Below are 14,536 nucleotides of genomic sequence, written 5' to 3'. Positions count from 1 at the left end.
ATGCCATCTAGGATTAGAGTATGTTTTCATACAGTAATGTTCCATATGAAACTGCTGTTCCCACTTTCCAGGGACAGTGTGAATTTTGGCCCTAGGTGTGAGAGCCACACACACTATGGGGAAGTGCCTGGGTTTCTTTACTGTGTCACTGGACAGTTATGTTTTTGTGAGTAACTCTTACCAGTATCCTACTCCCTTTGGGCCAGCCTGTGGCCTGAACTGCACAACCTACAGTAGCTGAAGGAGGGTTAAGATGCTCCCACCAAACAGCCGTGAAGCTTTGCTGAATGACGCTTGCCGTAACTGCCCTCCTGTCTCCTCTCCTGCACAGGGATGGGCAGAGATTTGCCTTGATCTCAGATTCCCTCTGGGAGGGGAAAAGGTGAACACATACTGTAAAAGTCATCGGAAAGTGCAAAGCGAGTAGAATAACCGGGACACTGGGACACACTTCATAGTGAAGAGCAATGGGACAGGACTAAGAAAAGAAAAATATAGGCTAACTGTCAGGAAAAAAAAGAAGATTCAGATGTTAAATTACAGTGCTGTCCCAATTCTTGTTGAACTTTAAGTCACTTAAGGTTTTTGAAGGAAAAGGTTAAAAATATAAAGGGAGAAATGATAACTGCATTGGCACAGCAAGAGCTATTAATGGGTCTGAACGATATCCTGCTATTTTAAAAGTGTTTAATGAGGGTCACATTTAGCTAAAAAATTATACTGATGTCTCATGTCAACTCAGCAGTTTCAAAAACACTTTGCTCAATGCATCTCACAGCTGATCTCCTCTCAGGGTAGAGTAGAGCTGCTCTAAGATGTTGTGTGTTATTTGTCATCTTGACAAGCAAGTTGTGCAATGATGACGCCCTCCACCTTCCCAGATTAATTTTTAAAGGACTAAATGCAGTGAAAGAATGGGACCCTCAGAAACATGAAAACTTTGACCTCCTCTTCCAAAACTGCAGTACAGCCCTGTAATAGCCTGAGTCTCTGCTGTAGCAAGTGTCCTACAAACAGTGTTACCGAGAGAGAGGGATAGAGCACAGGCAAAGACCTGGATCCATGATGCAGAGCAGACAGAACCAGGGATAAAACCTACAATGAAACGGTTACTCTTTCATTATCAGAGCTGTGCAGCTCATGGCTGCTGAAGCAGAGAAGATTTGTGGCAGGAGATGTCTCTGGGGAATCTTCATGGACTGGTCTGCAGAAGAGTGAAGGAGTCACTTCTGACAAGAAGGGGCATATGAGTGAGTACTCAGAGGTGCAGTACAGAAGAGAAGAGAGTAGCTGTATTTTTTCCTATTTTGTACCTAGGCTCCATTTCACAACAAACCAAGACTTCATTACAGTTCCAGCTGTTTGAACAAAACAAACATGGAACATGTATTTGCCTGTGCCTATAGAATGAACAGCAGAAATGTGATGAACACATTGAGCCAGTCATCAAAGAGGACAGGAATTTTGTGTCGAGGCACTTGGAAAAAAAGTAATAGAGAGAAGAAAACATGGACAGAGGAAAGGGATCTGGGAAAGCTCAAAATGACAGCAATTACTAGAGCAGCATGTGTGTCACAGCAGGTCAGCTGCTAGGGAGCGTGAGACTCTTGCCAAAGAGCTATCAGTGAGACTCGGTCAACACAACTGCTTTAGCATTACTTCTGCACCTATCACATTTCTGCACACTTAATTTGTTACCAAATTGATTTTTCTTTCTATGTAAACAAAGAAACACCCCCTGATCTTTATTTATTGAGATTAGCTTTAGATATGGGCTTATTCAGAGTCCACCAGTAAGGAACATGAACAAGTCATCAAGGCAAATGTAATGTGATTTGTTTTCGTTTTCATTCTTCTTTGTCTAACACAGTGAATCAATGTTTACTTACAAGCATGCTTTCACTCTAAATGACCCATGCAAGCTCACTGAGGTTGAATGAGGCCAGAGTTTGAAAAAAAATACAGAAATTCAGTCATGCACTATGCATCGATAACAATAGTACAGACCTTACACTGCAAAGCTTTTGGAACAAAACAGCTTGCAGCTGAAAAAGCCACGCTGGCCCCATTCTCCTAGGTTTCCCCAAATCTCCCTTTACAGATCATCTCTGATATCGTTAATGCATCTACTCTTGTCAGATCAATCAGTATAGTGACTTAATAACACTCCCCTCAACACCAACATTTGACAAAGATTGATGACTTCTTGGTGTGCTGGGGTAGGTAGAGGAGGAGAAAGAGGAGCAGATATGAAGAGATGCATTGATTTTTATTCATGAAATTGGAGGCTCAAAAATATACAAGTCCTGATGGTGATAAATAGCGAAAGATCACCCTGCAACACCAGCTTCTCCTCACAGCCAGCAAAGGGATGTTCCCCATAAGTCTGGGTGCTCACTGCTGAAATGCTGAGGTGCTTACTCTGTGGTACCTGTATTTCTAGATGCAAGACCACTGTGCATGAAAAGATAATGCAGAGCTGTTAAGGTAAATTTCAGGAAAAAACTCCCAAAGTGTCAGACCGAGCAGTTAAAATGCAAAAAGATCTGCAGTTATAAATTGAAAAATATAAATACATCTCTCTGTATGTAACAATCCTTAGTACCTATGTTAGCTTGGGACCAGTCAGTGGCTTGTATTGCTTGGGCACAGAGGTGTGAGAAGGAATAACGCAGTCCCTTATGAAGGAATGGCAGCCAGGATAAATGGTATTTCCATCATTCTTTGCATGGTGTGTACATGGTCATGCCAGGTGCGCTGACCAACCTGATGGGACATGTAGCCCACTTATGCCAAGATGTAAACCATTCTTGCTGAGCAGACTTTGCCCTTTAACTGTTTATCCTTTTTTCTCCACGTATTTATCTGCCAAATTATCCATTCTAATTACTTCATCCTGGGTCTCTTAGGTTCAGAATTAGGCCCAGAGAGGACAAATAAACTGAACAGAAACCTTTATGCTTGCTTGGAGTAAAAAAAAAAAGCACATCCGGCATCACGACACAATTATCCTTAACTCATTCACTGACTTCTGGCAGCCTCTACTCTGTCACCCATATGTATAATTAAGGCTTGAATAACCACTGAGAGAAGCAAATGGCATCATTCCCAGGGACCACAATGGCATTCAAATCTAGCCAGTCTACAGATCTGTCTAATTCTGATGCAGTTCTCATCCTGCTCCATATAAACCACGCTCACTACAAGTGCACGAAGTTAATATATTTTTTTGCCAATGGCACCTAGTGTTCATCAGCTCTGCTTGTGAATACTTTTTTAAGCTCTTTTCCTTTTAATGTGTCTCTCAGGATTACTCATATACCTGTAATCAAGGGAGGGTATAGCCATGGAGCTACTTTCCCCTTGTGAATCTCTTCCTCACAATTAGTTTTTAAGCTGGGCACTGTTTGCAGCACAGTTCAGATATAAATCAAAAGGGTTTTGGGTTTTTTCCCCTACTTAAGCATATGTGTGTGTGGGGGAATATTTATTTACTACTTTAGCTGTTCCTGACAAGACAGGGGTAACTGATATTTTGAATTAACCATCTAGGAATGCTGTAAAATGGCATAAAGTTTCATGCAGCTAATGTCTTTTTAATCTTCAAAGCTGATAGATAGCCCTACTCTGAAGAATTTATCTTTTCAAATCTTTATCTACACTTGGTATCTCTGTCTGAGCTTGTTCAGGTAACTGCATGTGAGGTGAGCACACCTTTCTAGGAATCACGCAGCATCTGAATTTGCTTTTAAAAACTATCCAGCAACTTCAAGCCATTCCTCTTTCCTCCCTTCTTTTCAGCACTGTTTCAACACATGCATGAAAAACAGAAAAAAGAAAATCACAAAAGCTCACCCCTACATTTCATCTGAATAAAATCCAGCTGGTGAATCGACTGCAGTAAAGGTTCACTATCCAGAGTCAAGTCAAACTCAGCAGACACTTTTGGCTCCAAGGCTCCTTTGACCCACTGTTCCTGAGATACCTGAACACGCTTGATTAAAGCATCCGAGATCTGAAAGAGAGTATCAGGCTCATAATGAAACAGCAGATGCACACATTAAAAGTGACAGAATGCCTGTGAGATAAATACAGCACAATGAAAACGGGAATATGACAGCACGACAGCTGAGATGGTATCTGGTCGTTTTGCGGGGAGCTCCATTTATGTTCCATCCTTTCGTTTCATCTTCTCAAAACAAATCTCATCTTAGAGTAGGAAAGTAAAAATCACATTTATGAAGCCTGTTAAGATTATGTTATATATCACATCTCTGAATGCTACACATACTTCTGCACTCTGTTCTCTGAGATGCACAGTCTAGTTTTGTTCTCTGGCTTAAAGAGCAGTTGCACAAAGACACGCTTAAATGTTAGAAGGTCTCTTCATTCAGCAGAGGTGATTCAGTGGATGAAAGCTGAAAGGGATAAAAATACCAACAGTCTGTGCAGTAAGTGGAGAAGGCTTCCTTCAACCTTGGAGTCACTTACTGGGCTGCTGGATCCCTTGGCTGTGTTTCAATGTCCTGGCTGCAGAAGTAGTTGTTCAAAGTAATGCAGTGCCTCAGCGTTTCCTGGTTGCCTTGAAAGCACCATTAGATAAACCAGGAACAGGTAAAAACAAAAGTATTTTTTTTAAAGGTGACTGCAAAGAATGAAACCACAAAGGTTACAGGAAAAGCAAAGCTGAAATGAAAATGAAGCATGTGTCCACCTAGCATGGAGATAAGACCTAAATGTTTCATTTGTCCTGTGGTATCCAACCAACAGCCGGCTAAAACCTGTGTAGTGTTGAGATTAATACACACCACACATTCCTCAATCTTGCTTGAGACCCAACATGACAGTAACAATCAATCTGGTGTGCTAATAGGTTTAAGCTGGCTAATTCTCATCCTATTTTTTAGGGATGCTGTGACAGCCCCCTGTGACACTCATGCATTCATGTGTACAGCGTGCCCTGTTCAGCTGACAGCCACGTGCAGATCATTTGGTTCAATGTGCCTTTCTTCTTAGACAATTAGGAAGGCAATAAAACTAATAGGGCAAAATAAAATAATTAATAAAAATAACAGAGTTAATTAGGCAAAATGATTAATCGGATAATAAAATTGTTGCATTTTATTTCATCAGTAGACACTTTCACTGCTTGCACCTAAGAAACAATATCCTGCTAATTAAGGCAATTGTTGGCTAGGCCATATTTTGCAAAGAAGAGATGCCTGGATCGTCCAGCTACCAGACAAGTCTTGCAGCCCTGTGAAGTGCAACAACCCCAGTGAAACAAAGCTACGCACAAGCCCTTAAGGCTGGATTTCCTCATGGGGAAGATGCTGAAAGGACTCTTTCACTGAGTAATGCAAAGTGGAGAAGCAAAAAGGGGAGAAGTACTGCCCTGCAGAGTCATAGAGCAGCATAGAGCTTTCCAAATTAATCAGAGCTCTGTGAGGCCCTGTGTTGGGTTTCTCAGATGAGAATAAAATAATATTCTGCAGAAAGTTATCATTAACTGCGTAGCATCTATCTTTCGGCTCAGAAGGAGGGGCTGGCATGAGGAAAGATGTCAGTAGTCAGGGAAGTGGTGTGACCACTGACCCCACACCTCAGTCAGAGCACAGCTATTCAAAGCCATCTGTTTGCTGGGACACTGATGCAGTCACCAGGCTACCTGAGCTTTCAGAGAGTACTAACAGGAGTTAAGATGAACCTGTCTCAGAGGCAGAAGAGGCTAATCAGCAAAGGTGTCCATTTTTACATTTAACTTTAATGTCTTTTCCTTTGGTTTGGTTTTTTTTTTTTCCCCAGAATACTGGAAAGAAAAATACCTGTAAAAACCCAGAGGGATCGTTTTCTTTGATAACTTCTAGGCAGTACTCCATAAGACCCGTTGACTGGCGTAGCTTCAGCGTACAGTGATTTATCTGGTCCCAAACAACCTGGAAAACAAGCATCTGTACAGTTCTGATGACTGCCTCAGTTTACAGTGAATTGTATAAGATTATTTCAGAAAAGACAACGAATGGCAAAGTGTGTAAAGCTATGCTTAATTTAGCTGCCATATGGCCATTGCCATATCTCCATCAGCAACACTCACTTGCTCTGTGTTGTATATACTGATAATTAGCTTGGCAAAATGTTGTGCACAGGGAATCTCAATTTTCAAAGCAGATTAATTGCTCAAAGATCAGGCTTGTTCAGGGCAGAAAGAATGCAGAACATGTTTCTGAATTTGCAGTATTCACGTTTACAATCACACTTTCACTAAAATCTGAGCTTTTAAAAAATCCTTAACTTAAAAGGCAAATATTAAAAAGGATAAATTCTTGCAGATTACCATTCTTTTCACAATTCACCACTCATCCTGCTCTGCCTAAGAACGCATTGCTGGGATTAAGAAATAAGAATAGCTGCATCTTGTTTTTCCAGATTTTGGACTTGATTCTGCTGCCACATGGCTGTAGAGTAGGCCTCATAGCACTGTGTTTGACAACACAACTCCTGAGGTACAACAGCCTAACAAGAATAAACTGCAGGATTAGCTGTGCTCTTAGCAGTATGTCCTAGGTGTTGGTTCTTGTTAAGCATGAGGTTTTTTAAAATGCTGATCTCAGGTAAATTTTATTAATTGTTTGTCATGTTAGATTTCTCACTTCAATTTTTCCTTCTGTCTTAGATACTATTAATGTTACTGGCACTGTAATACCTCAAAATCACATACACAGTTCGACGTTTCAAGATATGTGTCTACTCAAACATTTCTTGACTGCCACTTTGTTCAACCATTTATAGCTTTCTTCTCCCACCTGTCTTTACTGCATTTCTTGAATATCTTTAGAGTAAGCACATGGATTTCGGGGGCTTGCTTGCCTGAATTTCAAAGGTTTGAAGAGACACCAAAATCACAAAATTTCACTTGGGCAGAAGGGCTGTCTTGCATTTGGAAGGTTCCAGAATCCAAACAACACAGGTTTCACTGACAAGCACCACTCAAAAGACAGCCCAACACCTTCAGATAAATAAAGACTGATGTCCTGATTCAACAAACTGCTGAAGTATTTGACTCATTTTAAGTGTATAAACACAGTTCAACCAAACTGCTGAAATGGAACCAGCTGGAGGACTTTAAGATTTAGGTCTCTAGGAGTTTTCATGGTGTAAAGGGCTGGGGACTTTACAAAATGCACAGTAATGCCAGGTATCAACAGCTGTGCTCAGCTGATGAGAGCTGTGCTCACCTTCAGCTTGTGCTCACGTTCTTTGGTCACCTTTGTGAGCAGTTTTGCTTTTTGTCGCGTTAATGCATCAACCAAGGCATCACATTGAGCGACAAGACAGGCTTCATAATCCAACCCATTCTCCTAGAAGAAGGTGAGAGACATATTCATCAAAGAAAGTGTATTTTACACCTTAAGCTATTGTTTACTCTTACCTGGTCTTCCATTCAGAAAAGATCTCCTTTCAAGACAGCGGTATTTCTGTTGCCTTTCTGATTTCATTATGGCATAACAAAACAGTAAGATGCTATGCCACAAAATGGGCTTATTTAAAACCCTGATTTACTGGCACTTTCCAGACAACACATGTAGTACAACATAATGTAAAATTGAAACCTAACATACACAGTGCATGCATATACATAAGTGGGTTCTGCCTCACTCTGTTTTCATTATCCCACTGTAGCAACTTTGTAATCACTGGCTCTACACTGTGGCAATTAGAAGAGAATTATGGACCAGAATCTGGTCTGCAGGCTTATTACAAGGAAATTAATCAAGTACAAATCCCTGAGATTTTGTGTATCACTTAGCCTTACATAAACCTCTGTCCTGTCAATGAGGAACAAACCCAACTACCACAGAATCCCACTGCAGCTGTAGAAATTTGGGTGGATGGTACTACAAGGTCCTGAGCTGCTCCTCCTTCTGGGGATGGCTGTCTCTGGCCATGGAACTGATGCTGCGGCATTCATTCAAAGGGAGGCTCTCCCTTACTTCCTCTGCTCATGAGACTAAAAGAAGAAGAAAGCTTTTAAGCTCCTCTTTTGAGGAGATGTTCAGTTGTTCTATCGACTTTCCTCTCAAATACCCACATGAAAAAAAAAGCAGCTTTAAATGTGAGAAGATTTTAAACACATGCTGAAGGAGAAGCATCTCTGTGGTAAGACATCACATTCCCCTAACTCATTACTATCTCTTAGCTCTTTTGCTTATGTTTTTCTCTTCTTTTCTGTTCATTTGCTTTGTCTTCACTCTTTTGAGAACAAAATTTTCAGTACTGTATTCCCTTCCCTCACTGCGATACCTGCATCCCAATCTCCAGCTGAGGGGTGCAGGGTCACTCGTCCTTCCCTGAGAGGCCCCCGCCGCAGTCCTAGACCTGCCAGCAAGGTGGGTGGGGGGACAGACACCAGATGGCTCAGTTACTGTTCACACATTTGTCTTAGACTCTTCCTGTTTGCATCTCTCCCTGCTCGGCTTATATCACACCCGACTCCCCCTTAAGCCCATTTCCGTCCAGCTACTCTTGAAGTGCTGGTCTGTGTACAGCACCCAAATCAGTCAATGGCTGTAGTGCATCGTTTCTCTTCTCATTTCCTGTTCCCATATCAAACGGGGTGTTTGGCACTATGCCTCTTTCAAGTGAGAAAGGATGAAATTGTTACAGCAGATGGGAAAATGTGAAAATCAGATAATGACAGCAACAAGGAGGAGCAAGGAAGCAACAGGGGCAGTGAGGAACAGGCAGTTTCTGAAAAGAAGAGACCAAGAGATTTAAAAGTGACCTCAGAAAGGAGAAAGGAAGGGAAAAAAAGAGGGGTAAACCAGATCTGCAAAGCAGGGAAAAGAAAAGGAGAATTTGCAAACTGCCCCAAGCAAGATAAATGCACAGCTCCTGGTAGCTCTGGCAAACTCAGAGAGGAGATGAAGAGTGCAGATGGCTGTCTGGTCTGCCATGCATTGAGACAGAATAACAAAATGTACATATGGCTCACTCCTTTGTGTAAACATACATTTTAAAGACATTTTTGCTGGGGTTTAAATGTATGTGTGTGTTCCAGCAACCATCATAAGACTTCTATTAGAAATAACCTGCTCTGAGATATATAGTGCTGGATATAACTCTATGCACAAAGGCCACACCTATTACTCACAAATAACAGTCCAAGAAACTGCTTTTTTGGTCCAGATGCCAAAAGGCACAAATGAGCTCATGACACATCTAAACCCTTTCCCCTAAAATAATACAGCTGTACCACACCTGCCTACCAGGAGTACTCCCTGGTATGTGCTATCATTAAATGCTGCTCAGGCATCACTTGGGAAGAGTGCAATTTGTCACAGGACAAAACTATGCCAGGGAGCTCATTAAGGGTTAAACTCTGTGAGTGATCATCCTTTAGTGCACGGAGCTATGACCTAGCCTTGTTTTACTTATGAATACGTATGCAGCTGATTATTCCTGTTGTTATGGTTTGCTGAAATTTGGTGCCCCCACTCATACTCAAGCTGGAAATGGGCTCAACACATGAGGTTCAGACCCAGCTTCACGCCCAGACATGCCAAAATGTTAGAAGGTGATTACTGGATACAGTTTCCTCTTCTGAGTTTCCCTCCACGCCAGCATTTTAAGCAATGAGCAGCATCAAAGAAACAAACGGCTTGGTCTTTTTGATCTAATTGTAGCAGCTCCCTCATGCAGAGCAATTTGGGAGTCATTTTATTGAAACACATTAAAGGATTTTACAGCATAGTCATAAACAGCCATAATAGGCCACCTTTAGGTTTCAGGAGGGAAAAATACACTTTTAATGGAGCTAAGTGACTCAAGAAAAGATTGTTTATAGACTACTGTTTTGGATGAGTTATCCCATCCTAAAATAGCTTTACATACCTATAGGAAGAACTGCTCTCTGGTGGTGCCTGTCCTTGGACAATGAAAGAAGCCCTAATGACTAGGTTAGACAAACTACTTTACTTAACTTTTAGACAGGTAAAGTCAGCTGAGTGAAACCTCACACTGTGACCAAAACATGGCATGTGACAGGCACCAGTCAGTGGGTTCACACTGGTTACTTTCCATTAGATGTCCTTTTTTTTACTGGTTTCCCAGTTTTGGGTTCTTCCCTTCCCCACATGACCACAGAAGACTGTGAAGGAGCATAGCTGCACTGCCTTGTGGCAACCTGAGAGCTTGGGCAGCATCTGTGGTATGAATTTATCATCTGGAGTGTTAAGTGGAATATTTCAATGATTAAATTCTAAACTAAATACAGATTTCCAGATTTCTGCTTTGGCTTTCTGCTAGTAACAGGCACAGGACTTGCTTGTTGACGAAAGATAAGCAAGCAGCAGAGCGGGCACATTGCAGAGTAGGTGATGTGTATCCCACAGAAAATCTACAGCTGCAGAGCATTGCTGCTGCGGGTAACAAGTGTCCCCTCCTGGGGTGCTGTAGAGCAAAAACCACAGCAGCATGTTTCCAGCCACACTGCATGGTGAGAAGGACCTTGAAGATCATGTGACCTCCAGCACCGACAAGTCTAAATTTGGTTGAAAACGGAACTTGTTTCATTTTGGGTTTGTGCCCTCAATTACTGTGCACACCATGAGCCCTTTTCTGACAATTAAAGCGAGACAATTATAGGCATGAAAATATCTTCTACTTCAATAAACGATCACATAGATTTAGCAGCATTTGTTTCTTCTTCTTTTTTCGACTTCTTACAAATACTCTACTAAACAGGTTGACTGGATTATGTCCAGAAACGAGTACATTTTTAGAAAACGTAAGATGAAAAACAAGTAGTAAATTTCAAATGCGTTAAAATGAGAACTTATTCTAAATGCCCAACTGAAGCAATTGCAGTCAGGAAGGAACCCAGACGCATGACCGATGGATTCAATCAAATACTAATCAACACAGCTCAGATGTCCAGTATCGAGTATCAGCTTCTTGCAATAAACAGCAAACAATCTAGAAGCTAAGAGGGGCTTGCAGGCATTATTTGATGAATAATTTTGCCTAGCAAATCCATTCAAGAAAGGTTAGATGATTCCAGGAAAGATGAGAATAGCACAGGAAACAAAGTCATCAAATAAATTATTAATTCAGTTCTATTGATTACTGTATTATCAAAACAGCTAATATTCTACAGTTACCTGGATCTGCTGCAATAAATTTTTCAGCTGAACCAAAAATTCTTTAGCTTCCTTTGCTTTATCTGAAACACCATTTAAAGCCTGAGACAGCTGTGCCTGCAAGGAAAAAGAGGAGGGGAAAAAAAAAGGAAAAATTAGAGATAAAATGCAAATTTGTTTCTTACTAATCCTTGATTTTGATGATTAATAATGTGCTAAAAGGCTTACTTGCTGTCACATGTATTCTAACACGCACAGAGTGTTTGTGCTAGAAGAGAACAGTTAAGATTTTAATTGTAATAAGATTTAACAAAGGTGAAATATGCATGTGGGGGCAGTCAAGTATTGTGTCTGCACATTCCACTTTATTGGAGTGACTTGGGAAGTCAAAATACCTTTTTATAAGACAGCTACCCACATATATAAGGAGATAATAGTCTTACACTTACACAGTAGCATCTGTCATGCTGAAAAATCCCCAAGTGCTTTCCAAAATGGCACTATTTTTTTCATCTAAGACTGAATTCTTTATAAATGTGGTAGATCCTACCAAACCTGAGATACAGTAGGACTTCAAAGACAAACCCACATTTTTGGATTTCATAGTAACATCCCTTTGGGGCTCCAGTTCCCCATGCTCCAACACAACAAAAGAGTGAGTATTTCTGGAAAAGTTGGAAAAAACCCTGTTCCTTTAACTTTTGGCTAGTGAGAGATTCTCACCCTAGTGAGGGTCCACACTGAAGACCCAACATCCCCTTTGCTCAGCTGGTACCCGAGATATCTAAAATGAGTAAGCAGCGTCTCAACGGACTTCCAGGACAGGAAGGAAATGGTTCTGTCCCCAGGCAGACCCAAAACTGCCCTGGTGCAGCTTCCCTGAAAGCCCAGCTGGGACTACAGAAACAGTATTGATCTGCTTGTCAGCCTGTGACAAGCCCAGACCCAGCATTACTTCTTCATTCAGACTTCTCCATATAGAGCAGAGTGACTGTATAGGTTCCATCATGACTGTCCTGCAGACTGGGCACTCTCTTTGTGGCTCTACTCCTTAGGTGGACTTAGCAACTACCAGATTGCCAATGCCTGGCTGATTATCCTCAACAAATCAGTATGACAACTGACATCTGGAAATGGCAGATGAAGTATCTTTGCTAAGATCAGGCTTTCAAAGGGATGCTGTCTCTTGATTCCTTAGGACTAGAGTGTGCCTTGAGAGGTTGCATGTAGGAAGGCACAAAGGCTATGACCCTCTAAGAGGAGAGCTGATTGAAATCCAGTAAGTCCCCACTCATTTTCTGCTTCCCAGAGAGTGAGTAGCCCTGGTAGCTCCTTGTGGGCACTTCCCACCCAGCTCTGAGGCAGGCAGCCTTATGCAGGCACAGGCATTGCCTAACCCCACACAGCTCTGCGGGAAGTGGGTACAAACCCTGACTTAGGGAAAGAACCCATCCCAGGTTTTTCTCCCTTGTATTCACACAAATATTTACATTTCAGCCGAGTTGTAGATATTACATTAGTGCTAAATTGGAAAATAAAATATGCTTTACCGCAACTTATCTGTAGCAAATGTAATGGGAAGACACATTACTGTGTACGTTTCTCAATATTCGAATATTTAATATTCTCTTACACAAACTCCTGTCACTTCGCAAAACTTTAAAGCGATGATGTTTGGTATGAACCATACTTAAGGTCACAGAACCAAACTCTTAGTCCCTATTTTCTGCCAGATCAACCAATGAGGACTTCAGATCAGCTTTCCATAAGCTGATTCTGATTGCCAGAGTTCAAAGCCCACCCTTTTTGATTGCACTTTCTGCTCCATCCACAAGGCATGTCTGAGCCTTTGGTTTGTCAAGGTGACCCAGGACATGGCGGAAGCAGCATATGACCAAGTGGCTGGAAAGGAAGCAAGAAAGAGATACGTGGCAAAAGCATGGTACATTCTACCGTTGACTGGCCCAACCAAATTGTCCCAGAGAGGCAAGGGTTCCTTTCCTTCAAAACTAAACCAATGGTTGGTTTTGATAAAAATAAAACATTCACTTTTCTGACATCTGCCCTCACTCTCAAATAATCTCAAAGTGCATTGCACCAGGTAAGAAGAGCCAAAAGCTGTATGTGGGCATCACAGCAACCATAGAAAACTGAATCACTGCAGATGAATTGTAGCCAGCATATGTATGATGGCAATTAGCACAGTCACACCTGGCTGCCAGTATGCTGCCACCGCAAAGAGCTGCAATAGAAACTCAACAATGTCATTGTTCAAAGGGCTCGTAAGCGAATTGCCATGTTCATAAAAACCTGTGGTTGCATTAACGCAATGGCTGTGTGAAGCCGAGGAGAAGACCAGATCTCCATTTGTGAAAGACACTTAGAGATAACAGCCTTGTTTTTCCAAGCATTTGTAAAGGATACCTCAGAAAGCAGTGGAATTTAGTAATGACCTCCCCATTAAAATCAAATGCAGCTACATGACTAAGCCCTCAGTAAACCAACCAAGCCATAAAAAAATGCCCTGCACACTCAGAGCAACCTTTCATGCTGCAGAAATATTTACTGGAAGCCAAACTGAAATGTTACAAGCTCCATCGACTACGACAATTAATAACCCGTGACAAAGAGTATTCTACCTGGCATTATCTCTATTTGAATACCTGGTTTTGCAACCAAAAATGTGGATGCTGGAGATGAATACCAAGTTTCTACTTCTATCAAATACAGGAACAGAGAGATAATGAGGGTGAGTAATTAAACCCAGATGGGCATGGAAGACTGATGCTTCCTTTGATTTTAGAAAATGAACCAGATAATGCCAACATCCTTTTTCAGCCCAACAGTTCATGCTCATTTAGCTTGTTTTCCCTCCATCTCTCTTTAGCAGCTGATTAACTATTGATTAGATAAGCTTATCTTGGTGCTGAATTCTGAAATAGCTCTCATGTTTTTGGGAACACAATTTTTTAGGCTGGCAAATAAAAGCAGGTGTTCAGGGTCTGATACTTGCCTTCGACTGACTGCCTGCTTGCCCATCACAAACCTATCCAGCTGTGGCTTTTTTTTTCAGTGTTTTGGTGTACATATGTAGATAGATAAATATATATATATATATATATACACACACACACATATATAAATAATCATTCAGAATGGGCAGAGCTGAAATGTGTCCACCATCATTCCTCGTATTAGCAGGTCAAAAAGCCTACCAACTTAAATCTGACAACAGTGTCACTGTTCTTGTTACGAAGACCAAAAAGGACTTCACTCTGGGAGTAGACTTACACAGTTTCACTTCATAACGTTAAACCATTGGTCTAGATGCACAGTTCACGCAAGTGAATCCTGGGGTGTATCAGGAGGGGGGTGGTTAGTAGGTCAAGAGAGGTTCT

The 14,536-nt window shown here is 41.4% G+C and overlaps 1 protein-coding gene across 1 annotated transcript in view; it reads right to left on the bottom strand.

The window, feature by feature from the left end:
- The window catches only part of TRIM67 (tripartite motif containing 67), a gene marked incomplete at its 5' end in the record, with an annotated part of 30,499 nt that overhangs the window by 12,491 nt on the left and 3,472 nt on the right, over nucleotides 1-14,536 (bottom strand). The window contains 4 exons of the mRNA XM_010185840.1: nucleotides 3,856-4,015; nucleotides 5,826-5,936; nucleotides 7,236-7,358; nucleotides 11,160-11,255. Coding sequence (XP_010184142.1) covers nucleotides 3,856-4,015; nucleotides 5,826-5,936; nucleotides 7,236-7,358; nucleotides 11,160-11,255 — 490 coding nt within the window. The remainder of the gene's footprint in view (nucleotides 1-3,855; nucleotides 4,016-5,825; nucleotides 5,937-7,235; nucleotides 7,359-11,159; nucleotides 11,256-14,536) is intronic.

This window comes from Mesitornis unicolor, unplaced genomic scaffold (genome assembly GCF_000695765.1).
Source record: "Mesitornis unicolor isolate BGI_N332 unplaced genomic scaffold, ASM69576v1 scaffold6036, whole genome shotgun sequence".
NCBI lineage: Eukaryota > Metazoa > Chordata > Aves > Mesitornithiformes > Mesitornithidae > Mesitornis > Mesitornis unicolor.
The sequence above is the reverse complement of the archived record's forward strand: the minus strand, read 5'-3'. Positions and strand labels throughout refer to the sequence as shown.